At 37.0% G+C, this 17,580-nt stretch overlaps 1 protein-coding gene across 1 annotated transcript; it reads left to right on the forward strand.

Annotated features, from left to right (window-relative positions):
- Positions 1-13,955: 13,955 nt before the first annotated feature.
- On the forward strand, positions 13,956-14,495 carry LOC124938123 (keratin, type II cytoskeletal 1-like). Its single transcript, XM_047478502.1, has 2 exons — positions 13,956-14,218; positions 14,261-14,495. Exons 1-2 carry the CDS (start codon positions 13,956-13,958, stop codon positions 14,493-14,495), a joined length of 498 nt encoding a protein of 165 aa, XP_047334458.1.
- The last annotated feature ends 3,085 nt before the right edge of the window (positions 14,496-17,580 follow it).

The following is a 17,580-nucleotide window of genomic DNA, read 5'->3' on the forward strand; positions in this document are numbered from 1 at the left end:
CATATCTCCGATGCAGTCATTAAAGTCAATCATATCCCGGGTTATTTCAGATTCTGGGCTACGATCAAATTCGTTTCTAGTTACGTTGTAATCACTGAGGACAACCCAAGATTTATAACTACCGATCTAGTTTCTATGACAATTCCAGATGAGTCTTCTGTTAGTGCTTGAGTTGCTACCATAGACAATAGCAAGATTAAACACGATTCCTGTGATTCTGTCTTTGACCTCCAGTAGGATTGCTTGATCATTCGAAAAGAGAGCCCTGACCTCAGCAACTTTGTTATCCCAGATAACCCAGATTTTGCCCGTTTTGTCATTTGAGTTGTGAATGATTTCCCAGTTGCTATCAATACACAACTTGCTAACATTCTCAACGTTCCGGCTTTTGACTTTTGTCTCAAGAATACCCATAATAGTGATCTTCTGGTTCTCAATGATCCTCCTGATTTCTTTGCATTTTAGAGGGTCATTGAGTCCCCTTATGTTCTATGTCACTATATTCATGAATGAATATAACTATTGAGTTCCTGACTTTCTAGACTGTCCTGGACCTCTTCATTAGAGAAATCGTAAGCATCAATTTCATCACTATTCTCAATGGCTATAGCTTGATTACATGGAATACTATTGTCATTGAGTGGGGGTTACCTCACATAGATCTCATCTTCTCCCGTTATAGAGTCAGTGGCTTTTAGATCTATGATCTTTCTACTTTGTCTTTGATTTTCAGCTTGTTCTTATTTAGTAGGTCTTTTCTGACTTTGAACCTCTTCACTACTGGATTCATGTCTGTTATCGATTTTATTTCACCCTACTTCAAAACCAAGGCTCACTGCCTTATTCAAGACCGAATTTTCTTCTTTTGCACTTGATCTTTTGATTTCACAAAACCCAAGATTTCCCAGTCCATTCTCAAGAGTTTCCTTATTGCTTGTTAGTTTTTAAATGTTTTTTGTCCAGGATTCTCTTGTTCATTATCTCGAAAGGTGGCTCTTAGCCCATGGATCGGGTCATTTTGAATTATGATGAAATTGCTTATTCGGTTCTTGCTTGCATTCCTAGAATTATGAAGAGTGGACTCACGACTTATTGGAGTGCCATCAGACCCAATTTTGCTTGTTTCATATGGGCCAAGTATTCCCCATCCTTAGATCTTTGAATTCCAGAAACTTTAGAACTATGACTCGTAGTTGCATCAAGACCAGTTCTTTGACTAGTATTGGGACTAGTGGAGTTAGGACTAGCAATAGTATCATCCACAATAATAGGACTTGTGCTAGTATTAGGACCAATATAGTTGGGACCAGCAATGGTTGCACCTTTTTCATCAGGATCGGTAGTAGCAAGTCTGGTAGCTTGAGTAGTATTAAGATCAGCAAGTCTAGGACCAAGCTTAACATGGTCAATATGGCTGGGTACGGTAGCATTATGAGAAGCTCTAGGACCGGTGTGACTATGTCGAGCTTTATCATGACCGATACCGTGACTAGGACCGACATTTTGAACATGACCTATTCTTGAGAAAATAGAATCTCTAGGACCGGTGTCTTGAACATGATCAATAGGATCAGCGTTAGCAGGGAAGCTTGTACCCTTACCCACTTCATTCTGTTTCCTATCTTTTTCCTTACTCTTATCTGTTCTTACTTTTGATTGCCCATCCTATCATTATTAGTGCGTTCATTTATGTTAAGTTCAGACATGTTCACATTTCTCTCAACCTGAGCCTGGTTAGAGTCATTGATACCGCCTACCTGAGCATTGTTATTGGCCTTCGATTTTATATTATTATTGACTGGACATTTATTCGTAGCGTGTGTGAAAGTGCTACACCATATACATTGATTTGGTTTCCATTCGTATTGTACTCCAATGTCAAATAAATTTCCCAGTCTATCCTTAAGTTCAAACTTGATTGGAAGAGAGCTACATGGATGGATTTCGACACTAACTCTGACCACAGATGCATGCTCGTAGCCTTCCATTGGTGGGTCAAACATAAGTGGTTTGCCTATAATGCTTGAAATATAGGTCAGGCCCATTGGGTTGCACAGGTGTGGTGGAACATTCTTGAGATTCACCCAGATTTGTTCAAGTTCAGGCGGTCTATGATTAGTATTAAGTTCCTCGCTCCACTTGTACATCTTGAATCTTTTTCCTCTGATAAAGGTATATTCGCTCTCAATGATCGGCTTTATTTCGCTTCCATTCCTGAAGGATAGAAAGTAGAATTAGTGATTATTGATTATAATCCACTCTAGACCAGAGGATTCCCACTAACCCATCAACGTTCTTTTAACCTCAGCAAATGATGCCTTCATGTTGCCCATAAAGTGACCAACTATTACAAACTCCCATGCCTTTACACATTTTCTTCAATTTCCTGTGGGAGCTCAAACCGGTGCGGATGATCAAGTGTAATTACCTTTGGGTATAAGGTGTCTATCTGGAATTTTCCCTTTTGTAGATTCTTCATGGCATTTCCATTCCACACCTTTCCTTCTTGCCATGTTTTGTTTGGGTTGCTCATGATTGTTTACATATTTGTTTTATTACATTTCGAAATTTCCTTCATGGCATCAACCGTCCACTTGATCACTTCATCATATTGGTCTTTGTTGATGTGATTCCAATTATTTAGATAGTGACTGTTGAACTGAGCATTCAACTGATCATTTCTTTCCTGGGACATTGTAATCTCTTATTTATTAACTTGAAAAAATAGCATCTTCATCTGATTTCTCAGTCCTGCCAAATTTTCTATTTCGTTTTTCTTCATTGTGAGAGTGGTCTATTATGTAGACTATATATGCATGTCTGGTCCTATGGTTACATTAAAGTTAAAAATATAATTGTAAGCTATGTATTGATTTTGTTAGCAGGTTCTCATTTCTTTTAGAGTATCTATACTTTCAGGTACTAATCTCTTTATCCTTGTTGAGAAAAAAATCAATAAGAATACTATAAATGACATAACCTCCAATCTTCTTTCGCACACCAGGTGGAGAGCGGGACATGATAGAGATAAGACAACTAACCCAAAAGTGCTAATTATGTGGATGCACAGAGCGTGTCCCTACTCCCCATGTTAATCACTCCCCAATCCTTAATTAGATTTCTGGAAGGTTTGTAATTGATATAATGCAATTTCATATGTAACTGTCTGAAATGTAGGTTCCTAATATTGTTTAGGGTGCAAATAAGTAAACCCAAATCATATTACCCAACCTATTTTCAACTCAAATAAAATTTAGTCAACCCATTATCTAATGAAAATATGAGTTGAGTATGAATTGGGTTGGGTTGAGTTGGGTAACCCAAACTAAATTTTAGTTTGTAACACATTTATTACGTTTTTGACTCGCTTAGTATTTAACACGTTTTTCTCTCGGTTAACACATTTTGATCCGTTTAACAATTATTTGATTCGTTTGACCTAATTTAATACGTTTTGACTTAATAACATAATTTTAACTCGTTTAACTAATATTTGATTCGTTTGACCTATTTTGACTCACTTAATACATTTTTAGTTTAAAAAAATATGTAACTCATTTTAATCCATTTCACATGTTTTTAGAACGTTTAACGCGCTTTTGGCATGTTTAACACGTTTTTGCCCGTTTAACATACTTGTGACACATTTAACATTTTTGATCCGTTTAATTTGTTTTTGTTCCGTCTAACATGTCTTTTCATTATTATACGTTTTTTGATCCGTTTAACATAATTTTGATTTACTTGAAATTATTTTGATAATTTAAATACTAAATTAGTTGAAGAAAAAATAGGTGAGATTAATATGGATTATTTAAATAACTCATACTAAATAAAGGCTTGAATATGGTAAACTTTGTTTATTTTCAAAAATAAATTAATCCATTAAAGAGTTTTAGAATAATAATGATACGTTAATTCAGAATGGCTAGACTATAATTAATAAATATATTATTAACCTATGAATTCTATTTAGCATACGCTAAAATAATAGGATTTGGTATAAGGCGCAATTCAAAACACGATAATAAATCTGGTTTATTACTAGATAGGGTTTTTTGTTGTAGTGCACATGGTCAAAGTGGAAAAGACAAACGAGATGTTTATGTCAAACACAATCGCTCTAAATAAAGGTTCGGTTGTGATGCAAAATTGAGGATAAAAAAGGCAGACAATAGAAAGTTTAAAGTGGTAACTTTTCTGAGTGAGCATTGTCATCCTCTTGCAAGTCCCAAAAAATCTCACCTCTATAGATGCCATATGAATATTTGTGCATCTGCAAACTTACAAATTGAGATGAAAATTGACGTGGGAATCATTCCAAAGGCATAACATGCACTTATGGCAAAGTAATTTAGTGATAGGGACAATTTATGTTTTCTTCCTGATGATTACAAAAATTACTCACGATCGAAAAGAACTAGAGACTAATTTTGGGGATACAGGGGATGTATTAAGTATTTGTAGAAGAAAAACAATATGATGATTCACATTTTAATAATGCTTTTCAACTTGATGTGGACGATTTAATAATGAATATTTTTTGGTCTGATGCCAAGTGCGATCAATTTTTCATACTTCGAAGACGTTGTTAGTTTCGACACGACCTACATGAAGAATAAGGAAGGTTGTCCAATGACACTTTTTGTAGGTGTGAATCATCATAAACAATCTATTATTTTTGGTGCAGCTTTATTATACGATAAAAATGCAATGACTTTTGAATGATTGTTTTGATACTTTCACCAAATTAAAGTTATGAGTGATAAAAAACAAAAACCATTCTTACAGATCAAGATGCGGCCATAGCTAAGGCCTTAAAATCTAAATGGCCTGAAACAAATTATTCTCTCTGTATTTGGCACATTTTTCAAAATGCAGCCATACATTTAAGCTTTGTGTTTCATTATTTAGAGAGTTTTCAAAGGATTCTTCTTCATGTATATATGATTTTGATAAAGAGGGAGAGTTTTTTGAAGCCTAGAATCAAATGTTGATAAACTATGCGCTTGACGACAATGATTGGTTGAAGCGTATGTTTTGCATTAGGCGAAAGTGGATTTTAGCATATAGAAGATGTATGTTTTGTACTGATATGACTACAACACAAAAAAAATGAGAGCATGAACAATCTGTTGAAAATGTATGTCTCCTACAAACACAAGTTCTTGGAATTTTTCAAAAACTTTGAAAGACTAATCGAGGAACATAGATATGATGAGTTAAAATCTTATTTCAAATCAATTACTAGTGTGCCATGTTTGTCCTACCCCATTCAGATCTTAAAGAATGCAAGCAGGGTTTACACTCTTGAGGTATTTAAGTGTTTTGAACATCAATGGTTTATGTCGCATTATTGCGGTGTAAAAATGTTTGAGGATGTTGATACATACAAAATATAAAATAACTCCCCACAATAGGAGATACCCTCATACAATTATAGTTCATAATAATGGTGATAATATTGAGTGTAACTATCGTAAATTTGATTTTGGTGGGATTTTGTGTGCTCATATTCTCAAGATATTCACAACGACAAATGTGATAAAGATTCCTGATACGATGATATTAAAGAGGTGGACTAGAACGATAAAAGAAAGATATTTTGGAGTAACAGATTCAATAGTGGACAACAATAATGTTGATCAGAGTGAGCTTCAAACTTGTGTATGCATTTATTTATAAAGGCACTAGAAAGATATGACACATACATGAATTTGAAAGAAATTATGTTGAGCTAATGTAAGTTTGTGGATAATCAATTACAACATGATATAAAGACTCAAACACTATCACTTGGATTAACTTTCGATGAGGATACCTCTATTCGAGTGAAATGAATTAAATCTAAGAAGAAAACAGAGTGTGGTAAAAGAATGAAAGGTGGTTAGAGAAGAATTCAAATAAAATAAAATTAACAAGAAAAACAAGTCAATCAACAATAAATCTGGTATGTCATTGCCTACTACCTTAATAATTCTATTTTTCATTGGAAGTTATTATTTATTAACAACTCTTAAATTATTTTACCGTTCCAGCCTTCAAATGTAATGCCAATAACAGTTGAATTATCAACTCTTAATACTTATTCAATACATTTTTAAAGCTATAAGTACAGTGAAAGAACCTCTAACCATTGAAGCTTCCTTCTCTTCACTACGTTCTTACAGCTCTAAGTATAAAAAGTGCTAACTAGTGAAGCTCTCTTCACTATATTTTTCATCTCTAATACAGTGAAATAAGCACTAGCTAGTGAAACTTCATTCTCTTCACTACATTTCTTCATCTATAATAGAGTGAAAGAAGCGCTACCTATAGTGATGCTTGTTTCGCTAAATTTATGTAGAACCATGAACACAGTAATGTAAAACCATATACACATTAATGTGAATTCCTGAAAACTCATTTATAATAAGTGGTAATTTTACATGATTATAATAGGAGATATAAATATGAAATACGATTTATAATGTCAATTTGTGAACTACATATATTATAAATTTTAATTTTCACAATCTCTATACATGTTTATGCAAGACTTCATCACCTTGTGCCATAGATTATTTAGATCGTGTTGGGTCAAATTATTTTGACTAAGTGTTGAAATAGTTTGACAATTGGAATTTTGATAATGAAATGATGAATGGATAATCTATGCGTCTAATTGTTTTTGATACAGGTGTATCGAAATCAGTTTCATAAGACTTGGTTCTAATGAGGTTCATTAGACCGATTTGGTATTAAATGCATGATGTTAGACGTGCAGTCTAACTCATGGAGTTAGACGTGCAGTCTAATGGACTAGTAATTAGACGTGCAGTCTAACTCGTGGAGTTAGACGTGCAGTCTAATAGAATCGTAATTAGACGTGCAGCCTAACTCGTGGAGTTAGACGTGCAGTCTAATGGACTCGTAATTAGACGTGTAGTCTAACTCGTGGAGTTAGACGTGCAGTCTAACTCGTGGAGTTAGACGTGCAGTCTAACTCGTGGAGTTAGACGTGCAGTCTAACTCGTGGAGTTAGACGTGCAGTCTAATAGAACCGTGATTAGACGTGCAAACTAACTCGTGGAGTTAGATGTGTAGTCTAATGAATTATGAAAGTTAGACGTGCAGTCTAACTCCTTCAGACTAGTCTGAAGTAGAACCGTAATTAGACATGTAGTCTAACTCGTGGAGTTAGACGTGCAGTCTATTGGAAAGAGAAAGTTAGATGTGCAGTCTAACTGGTGAAAGTTAGACGTGCAGTCTAGCTTGTGAAAGTTAGACGTGCAGTCTAACTCCTTCAGATTAGTCTGTAGTGATTATAATTAGACGAAAGTGTAATCCCATTAGACCAGGTTGTCTAATGGATTCTGTTATTAGACGGGGACGTTTGATTTCATTAGACGAGGTCGTCTAATTGAAATACGTCTAATGCCTTGCTTAAGTAGTTGCTTGAAGCTATCACCCGCCTACCCACGTGCTATAGCTGTATGCTACTCCTGCTCCACTTTCTAGTGAAGATCAGTACGACAGCCAAATGCAACCAATCAACCAATGACATGTAAGCAAATATCCTTCCCACTACTTGTTTTGTAGGTAAATCTCTGAAGAATATTTGGCGCACTACCTTTTGTGTAAGGCCACGATCCTTGTATTCAGAGTCTGCTGTGTATTATGGAGGCGTTCCAATAGAAGAGTGCCACATATCATTTTGAAGATTCGACCGTTGGTATATGTTCATATTTAAAGATTCTTAAGGACAACGAACTATCTCTAGAAATCCTGTTGCTTGTATTCTAAGAAGACTCTCTAGAATTACTGTGAAATCAAGCTCTTGATCATTCAAACTGTTAGCTGCTTTCCTGATTGTACTGTGTGTTAATCAAGAGAGAGTTATAATCAAAGAATCATTTTAGCTGAGTGATATTCATCATATTGTAAGTTGAACAGAGTCTGTTCAGTTCAACAGTGAGCTATTCGTGAAACTGTATTTGATTCAAAGCATATTATAGTGAATCCTTCCGGTGGTTGGAAGAAGGGGTGACGTACGAGAGTTTGCTCCGAACATCCATAAACAAACTGTTATGTTGTTCATTTTTTCCATCTTCACATTCTTGATCATAAGCTTCAAACCTAAGTAAACATTTCCGCACTTGATTCTGTTTCAAGTGTTTACAAGGGTTTGCGTAGAATAGAAAACGAATAATATCCCTAACAAGATTTCTTTCAAACCATTTTTCATAAGCCTTCATGAATCGCCAGACCCCCCGTCTCTATTGATAAAGCCGATCTTATCAATTGATATCAGAGCTCTATTTCTATTCTCAAGCTCTTTCCTGAAGAATGTCGACCATAAACAAAGATGTCAGTGCAACAACCATTCCAACTTTCTCTCGAGAAAACTACATCGTATGGAAGAAAAGAGTTCGTGCTCATCTCTCTTCTCTTCATGAAGATATGTGACTGTCATCACAGAGGGTCCTATCAAGATCGATAAGGAGAAAGCTGGCTGGACCAGTGAAGAAAAGAGGCAGAACAACCTCAACAATATGGCTCTTGATGTCTTATACAGTTCTCTCGATGACAGCATGTTCAACTACATTATCGAGTGTGATACTACTAACGAGGTCTGGGACAGACTCACCCAACTGTGTGAGGGCAATGAGCAAACCAAGGAAAACAAGATCAAGGTTGTCACTCAACAGTTTGAAAGTTTCAAGATGCGTCCTGGTGAAACAATGAACGAGTTCGACACCAGATTCAGCAAAATTGTCTCCTCCTTATCCATCCTAGGCAAGACCTATTGCAACAAAGAGCTTTCTATTAAGCTCATGCGTGCTCTTCCAAGGGAATGGGACATAAAGACGATGTCTATGAGGGAATCCAAAGATCTCAACAAGATTTCTCTCTTCGACCTGTTTGTTGATCTCAAGGCCTATGAGTTCGAGCTGAACTGTAGAATAGAAGATGATCAATCCAAATCCATTATCATTGCCAAAGCTTTGGTGACTGTTGAAGAGCCACCTGTAGCTACTAATGTGAAGATGGTGGCACAACAACTAAGCAGTGATGCCATGTCTCTCTTCGTGAAGAAGTATGGCGACTTCATGAAGAAGAGCAACCCTAACTCAAGCTCTTCAAATTCTAATAATAATAAGAAATCAAAGGCTAATGTTAAGTCTTATAATTGTGGTATTGCAGGTCATTACCAGTCGGAGTGCAGGAAACCTAAGCGTGAAGATAAAAAGGATGATGACAAAGAGCTGAAGGCTCTTATGGCAGGAGATGGAAAGAACAAACGGAGCATCTATGACTCTTACTTCTCATCCAGTGATGGTGATGACGAAGAAGTGGCTTGCTTCATGGAAAGAGAAGATGAAGAACAGACTCAGGAAACTGAGGTATTTGACTTCTCTTCTGAAAGATTTTTAAGGGAACAACTGGTAGCTGCATTAAATGATATGGTCATTGAGTACAGAAAGCTAGAAGAATCTCTAAATAAAACTAAATCTCCACCTGTAGTATATCAACCAGTTTTACCTCAAACTCTTGAGTCAAATGTTTTTGAAAAGAAAGTTGCAGAGATCTTATCTGAGAATGAGATGCTCAAAGAACAGATTCAAACTATTTCAGCTGTAAACAAAAGGTTAAACTATGTCGTCAGTGCATGGACAAGGTCTGGAGAAGCTGTCAAATATCAGATCAGCATGTTAAGACCTGCTGGATCTAGATCCGGTCTAGGATTTCATGGCAATGACCCTAACCTGTCCTGCAAAAAGTCAACCTCAACAAATGACAAGCTTAAGCCAATAAGTTTTGTTAAAGGAGGTCTGACTAACAGTGAATCTGATCCCATTCGTGAAGAAATATCTTTTAAGAATTAAATTATTTATGTTCCGCCGACTGTTAGCTGGCTGAAGAATAAAATAGAAGCACCTAAAAGTCAAGTAGTTTTAAAAGAAAGTCTTCTTCAAAAGCTAAGAGATTAGTGGCTAGCAGAAAGTCGTCAGCTAAGTCAAAATCATAAGCATTAATCACAACGCAAAATGGGAAATCCATTAGAATATGTCAAATATGGATTCCTAAGGGACTAATTGATCGAGGACCCAATTGAATATGAGTACCAAGTTTGTAAATAGTTTGTTATGTAGGTGATGCAGGAGGATTGCAGGAAGGAAGCATGGAGAATACTCTCTTGAGTATACAGTTCAGAAGATCAACAATGGTTGCTTCCACTTCAGAAGAATACACGTTTTTTTATGTTTTTGTATTAAAATATTTTTGGTCCGAAGGATCTCAAAACATTTGGTTATTCATTTTTGTACTTATACAAAATAAGAGGAAAAATTACTTTGAAAGTAAAGATACTCTCAAGACGAATGACCTTAATCGGTCTATTAGACAAGGGTGTCTAAAGGAAATGGTTTGTACTTAGACGTATTTTTGCTCACAATCTATAAATCTAAGCCTATATGTCGTGGTTTAAAACCTACGCGGTTAGACGTACATGTCTAATAGACGTTAAACGTTTTTACGTCATGAGCAAGAGGATGCTCACATCTAACACGTGGTGTTTATGCGTAATTAGACGTACATGTCTAATAGACATTAGACGTATACTTTACAACACGTAATTAGACGTATGCGTCTAATGGACTCATGCGTCTAATAGACATTTAGTTTTATAGATTAGTGTAGTAAGAAAAACATCTAACTACGTGCTTATTAGACTGATCAAGGACAGCTATCCACGTGAGGAGATTTCTGATTTTCCCGCTCAAACATTAAAACAATCATCTCATAATAACATGAAGACACATGTCTCTCAAGTTAAAAGAGAATGACTGATATACCCTCATTATAATGATGACTCTTTGGAAAGGACGTCTAATTTTAAATGATGGGACATACCCCTAGGAAAAATGACGGTTGATTTCCCATCGGTCTACTCTTTCGATCAACAGGAAGAGGTCGATATGTTTAGAACCCTCGAGTATTCCGGTCACGGAAAATATCTTGGCGGTCCATTCATCTTTCACTAGAAGGAAGTTCGGGAGTTCTTCCAAACTGCAACAATGGTGGACAATTCCATCGTAGCAATTGTTAACGGTACGGAAATCTCTGAAGCCTCTTATGCAAAGTTCTTCGAACTTACGTCGGAGGGTCATACTTTCAACAGACATCTATCACCGGAAGTAATGGACGAAATGAAGAAGGTTCTATCTGCCGATGGCTCGGCGATTCGTCTGAATGGAAGTAAGAAAGTCCTTAAACCACAATTTATTTTCTAAATGATGTGGTGGTAAAAGCGCTTTAAAGGAAGGTTGGATCATTCAATCTCTATAGTGAGATCGATATGACTATATGTGTGCCATTTCAAAGGGGATCCAAGTCAACTGGGCTTTAACACTATTTCAGAATCTTTGCTTCTCTATCAACCAGGAGAACAAAGAAAGTATAACCTTTGCTGCACAACTAAGTCGTTTGTTAGAGCATTTGGGGGTTCCGATGGGTGAACCTGAACCGATCAACTTGAACAGGGTGTATACTATTTTCACAGTCGCCAACACCCTGGTCAGAATGAAGAACCTTAAAGAATCACCTTTAGGTGCTTCTAGCCAACAAACAGGTTGGAAATCTGTTACCCGATCCAGACAACCAGCCACTTCTATCCTGTTGACAAGAGCAAAGAGATCGAAAACAGACAGTGAATTAGAGGCTAGTTCTACTAGTCTAAGGAGCTTTTCAAAGAAGGATTCTGAAACAGTCAATTCCAGAGTCAGGCAAGGTCCAGTTGAACTTGCCACTATTCCATTGTCTCCCCTGTCTCCGGCTTCCAGTCAGTTGAGGAGATCTTCAAGGTCATCTGTCTCAAAAGGTGACAAGTCAAAGGTGCCCCGTGCATCTAAATCGATGAAGACATCATCAAAGGTAACTTCTTCTAAATCTCTGGCCGATGTGCCCAAGTTTGATGTTCCTGTGATGGAACCAGATAAATCTGTTTTTGTTCCTGAAAAGGAATCTGCTACAGGGACTGCTGTTGAGTCAGTTGGTCCAAATATTGAGAATATTGACAAGACTGAGTCTCCTGTTCAACAACCTGATCCTGTAGCCGCTGGTGCTACAAAGTTTGTTCAACCAGAACAAGGTGTAGTCTTTACCCTTGTTACTGGTGATTCTGCTGAAAAGGCTTCCTCTATTTCTGTCAGAGAGCCTTGCTCCTCAAATCCCATTTCAAAAGATTCCATAGTAACCGGGAAGGTCACTCGAGGAGAGCTTCCTCCTGGACTCTTCAAGAAACCACAATCTGTTTATCAATTGATGCGTTCCACAAGGCAGTCATGTGGAATTGTTTTTGGTGAACCAAAACCCTCTCCAAAACCTGTTGAGGTTGTTGGAAAAGGGAAGGATGTCGTAACAAATGTAAATGAAGATGTTTCAAAGGCAACATGCATTGTTGACCTCATGATGAATCAAGTCAAAGCCATAGCTGCTGAGAAGATGGAAATTTTTGACTCGTGGATCTAGAACAGAATGTCAATCCAGTATGATGAGGTCATCACGGGTTCAGGAGTAAGTAGTCAATGGCGTAAGCTTGTAGCAAATGAAAAGAAGGTTCTCAAATGGGCTAAAACTCTAGAGGTGTCTGAAGCTCTGAAAAGAAAAGACCTTATCAAAGCATGTTTAAGAGGAAGAACAGAATGTCAATCCAGTATGATGAGGTCATCACGGGTTCAAGAATAAGTAGTCAATGGCGTAAGCTTATAGCAAATGAGAAGAAGGTTCTCAAATGGGCTAAAACTCTAGAGGTTTATGAAGCTCTAAAAAGAAAAGACCTTATCAAAGCATGTTTGAGAGGAAGATCTTTATTCCCTATCTTTGAAGCCAGAAAAGCTAATTTCAATCCAATTGAGAAAGGTGTTGAAGTGGAAGCGAACGTTTTAAAGAGATTAGACGAGATCATGGCTGACTATCTTTCTGTAGTCACTCGATATGTTGATGGAGCTAATTGCTCAGGAGTTAGCTATTTTGGTATTTTCTTCGATAAAGACGAACCAATGGATGTCTCTGCTGATCATGCTGATACAGAGGAGCAAGCTGCTGCTCTTCTGATATATAGTTTGGAAATCTTTCTGCAGAAGAAATACGTTTACTGAATCAACCCGTTGTCGAACAAAATAAGGAACCCGTTCAAGAGAATCCATCCTTAGAAGAAGAAGAGAGTATTCAAGAGTCGGTCCAAGCTCTTGTAACTCAAGAGGAAGAAATTGTTGAGGAGATCGTTCAAACTCCTAATGAAAAAGAGGTAGTGAAATCCCCTGATGTCAGAACAGATGGATCTCAAGAAAAGGAGGCTGAAGTTAGTCAGCTTAAGATTATCAGATCTGAGGGGGAACCCTCAAACGACAAAGATGGCGAAGAAAGTTCCTCATCTGAGGGGGAAGAGATCAAAATACTAGAACTGTCAAGCCTCTACCATTTCCTGATATTAATGCTGGTAACCTCTATGAAATATTCTCAATCCTCTTCACAACAAGGGTAATCTGTATGAAAGATTTCAGAGAGCAGAAGAGGAGCTGGAAGAAGAAGAGCGGAATAAAACTGGAAATGTGTCTGAGAAGGATGACCCGGAGCAATCCCTGCAGATCCACACCGAAGTTAACCCTATTCAGAGCATGGCAGTAAATTCACAAGATAATTCATCTAATGAAGGATCCTCTGCTGATGGTATCAAGCTTCTGAAGTCGATGACATCTCTGCTTACCTCTCTTTAGAAGAATGTGGTAACTCTGGGATCAAATATGGTAAAGATTTTGAAGACCCAGAAAAAAGACAGAAAAGAATTTGCTGAATATGTCAAAATCCTTAAAGAGTTGGATAATACAATGAAGAAGAATACGTATGAGACTCATGTCTCAAATTCAAATTTCTCCAAATTTGAAAAGTAGCTCTTCAGTCATCAATCGGAAATGATGAGTATTGAAAGACAAATCAATCTTGATAATCATTGTGAGATCATGGAATCAATGGAATTATTCAAGAATCAACTGATTGAAATTAAAGGCAGCCTGAGAAGAACTGATACTGAAAGGTTGGAGTATGCCGACTCCATTGCAAGGAAATTTCAAGCTGAAGAGAATGCGAAAGTTGCTGCGGAAAAAGAACAATCTCGTATCACCCAAGGTGAGCCTAGTAGAAGAGGTGACGGTGTATCAACCAGCAACAGATCTAAGTGAGCGCCAATAAACGATGAAAATCCAAGGCCAACTAAAAGGGGTGGAGGTCGAAGCGGTGGTGATCGCGGAGGCCGAAGCAGTAGTGGTGGTCGTGGTGGGCAATCTGGTAGTGATCGTGGAGGTCGTACTAGTGGCGGTGATCGTGGTGGGAGATCCAGTGGAAGCGGTCATGGTGGTCGCGCTCTTCCTCCTTTTTGCAATCTGTTAACCGGTCAAGAGATAACGGGTGAAGGGATGAGCTATGAAGGAACTCGTTTTCCTATCGATCCTTGAGTGAAAAGGGAAGAACAATAATCTCCTTTCTCCTACTTTGTTAAGTTTTAAACTATGTTTCTTTGACTTTGTTTCTAAATATTGGTTTTTGAAGAATGGTTATGTGTGATGGATGAACAAGTTTTACCCTGCATTTATATGATGAATGCTCAATTTGTTATCTATACAAAGTTTCAATCTCATCACCAAAAAGGAGAAAATTGTTGGGTCAAATTATTTTGACTAAGTGTTGAAATAGTTTGACAATTAGAATTTTGATGATGAAATGATGAATGGATAATCTATGCGTCTAATTGTTTTTGATACAGGTGTATCGAAATCAGATTTCATAAGACTTGATTCTAATGAGGTTCATTAGACCGATTTGGTATTAGATGCATGGTGTTAGACGTGCAGTCTAATGGACAAGTAATTAGACGTGCAGTCTAACTCGTGGAGTTAGACGTGCAGTCTAATTGACTAGTAATTAGACGTGCAGTCTAACTCGTGGAGTTAGACGTGTAGTCTAATAGAATCGTAATTAGACGTGCAGCCTAACTCGTGGAGTTAGACGTGCAGTCTAATGGACTCGTAATTAGACGTGTAGTCTAACTCATGGAGTTAGACGTGCAGTCTAATAGAACCGTGATTAGACGTGCAGTCTAATTCGTGAAGTTAGATGTGCAGTCTAATGAATTATGAAAGTTAGACGTACAGTCTAACTCCTTCAGACTAGTCTGAAGTAGAACCGTAATTAGACATGCAGTCTAACTCATGGAGTTAGACGTGCATTCTAATGGAAGGAGAAAGTTAGACGTGCAGTCTAACTCCTTCAGATTAGTCTAAAGTGATTGTAATTAGACGTAAGTCTAATCCCATTAGACCAGGTGGTCTAATGGATTATGTTATTAGACGGGGACGTTTGATTTCATTAAACGAGGTCGTCTAATTGAAATACGTCTAATGCCTTGCTTAAGTAGTTTCTTGAAGCTAGCACCCGCCTACCCACGTGTTATAGTTGTATGCTACTCCTGCTCCACTTTCTAGTGAAGATCAGTACGACAGTCAGATGCAACCAATCAACCAATGACACGTAAGCGAATATTCTTCCCACTACTTGTTTTGTAGGTAAATCTCTGAAGAATATTCGGCGCACTACCTGTTGTGTACGGTCATGATCCTTGTATTCAAAGTCTGATGTGTACTATGGAGGCGTTCCAATGGAAGAGTGCCACATATCATTATGAAGATTAGACCGTTGGTACCTGTTCATATTTAAAGATTCTTAAGGACAACAGACTATCTCTAGAAATCCTATTGCTTGTATTCTAAGAAGACTCTCTGGAATTACTGTGAAATCAAGCTCTTGAACACTCAAACTGTTAGCTGCTTTCCTGATTGTACTGTGTGTTAATCAAGAGAGAGTTAGAATCAAAGCATCGTTTTAGCTGAGTGATATTCATCATATTGTAAGTTGAACAGAGTCTGTTCTCTTCAATAGTGAGCTTTTTGTGCAAACTGTATTTTTGATTCAAAGCATATTATAGTGAATCCTTCCGGTGGTTGGAAAAAGGGGTGACGTAGGAGAGTTTGCTCCGAACATCCATAAACAAACTGTTGTGTTGTTCATTTTTTCCATCTTCTCATTCTTGATCATAAGCTTCAAACCTAAGTAAACATTTCCGCACTTGATTCTGTTTCAAGTGTTTACAAGGGTTTGCGTAGAATAGAAAGTGAATCAAATCCCTAACAAGATTTTTTTTCAAACCGTTTTTCATAAGCCTTCATCAATCGCCAGACCCCCCGTCTTTATTGATAAAGCCGATCCTATCAGATCGGACTCAAGGATAACCATAATATAATTAATCATCAATGATTTTATTTATTTGTAGACCATTTTTTTAGGTTAAAGTCACAACTCCATCCCTTGGTGTGACCCATACATGTCTCCATGTGCCTCATGCAGTAAACCCCGCAATCATTGAAATTATTGATATTCTGCCATGAGAGTTTTAAACATTGCATTCCCACATTTGAGACCTTAAAGCAAGAATGTGGTCTATGTCATTCAGAAATAGGTGAAATAAGGACTTCTTGTATAAAATGAACAACATAATGTTATGTTGATTAATAAAAAATTATTCTCAAATGAAAAAGAAGAAGATTAATGTATTACCAAATTTATGAGCCTCTGATATCTTTTCTCAAAGGGTGTGTTTTCTAAATCTCTGTTGTCAATTACTTGAATTTCATTTTCTAGGAAATTATGGATAACCAAGAAAAAATGTTCGTCTTGAATTGCTGAAAAAAAATCTTCCAAAAAATGCAAGATTGAATAGAGATGTGCTGCTATTACATGATGTCTATTTTCGAAAAATGTGAATCGTTCACAATGACAAATTTACTTACAAGGTTTGCATTCATGATGTCTACATTCGAAATTTCGAAATTCTTCATTTCTAAATTGAGCCTCGATTCGAATTTATCTTTCGAAGCCATCTCATCTTTAGCATATGACTATTTACAACAGAGTCTGTACTAGAACACTAATAACAAAATTGATAAACAATAGTGTTAGTACAACTTACAGTAGTCACGGTTGTGAAGTAAATCATTTTCAGTGCAGACTTTTAATTTTTTCTACAAGCTACGTTCAACATATACGACCAAACATCAACTATCAGACTGTCTACCCAAATATCAGCATCCAAGGTAAGAATGTTTGCGCGCGTTAGGTGGAGGCTCAGTTTATCACTTTAAAATAACATGTCACTGCATAAGACAATAACATTTTTCAGAATGAGGTAGAACTTTAATTTTTTTTAGTATAAATAAGAATATAGAGGAAACATTACCATGGACTCTATCCTATATCAAATATTAACCCCACAAGTAACTTCTACTTGATTGAAAATCCTTTTACATGCCTAAAAAGGTTGTTGTAATAGGGGTTTTCAATTTTAAGGGCAAATGTACGCGTCAAGGACTTCCTTCAATTTTATTTCATCATATAATGGTCGACGAGCCTCCAATGCCACTTCTTGCATTCCAAGGAATGAATCGGTGTAGGTTGAACTAGAGCTGGTAGAATAGAGAGACATTCTTC

The sequence above is a fragment of the Impatiens glandulifera genome, chromosome 1, assembly GCF_907164915.1.
Source record: "Impatiens glandulifera chromosome 1, dImpGla2.1, whole genome shotgun sequence".
NCBI lineage: Eukaryota > Viridiplantae > Streptophyta > Magnoliopsida > Ericales > Balsaminaceae > Impatiens > Impatiens glandulifera.

What these genes read in the sequence shown, in the direction of transcription:
- LOC124938123 (XM_047478502.1), top strand. Translation starts at nt 13,956, where the DNA reads ATGATGAGTATTGAAAGACAAATCAATCTTGATAATCATTGTGAGATC. An exon ending in TCAACCAGCAACAGATCTAA is followed by an intron (nt 14,219 to 14,260) that starts GTGAGCGCCAAT and finishes GCCAACTAAAAG; the next exon opens with GGGTGGAGGTCGAAGCGGTG.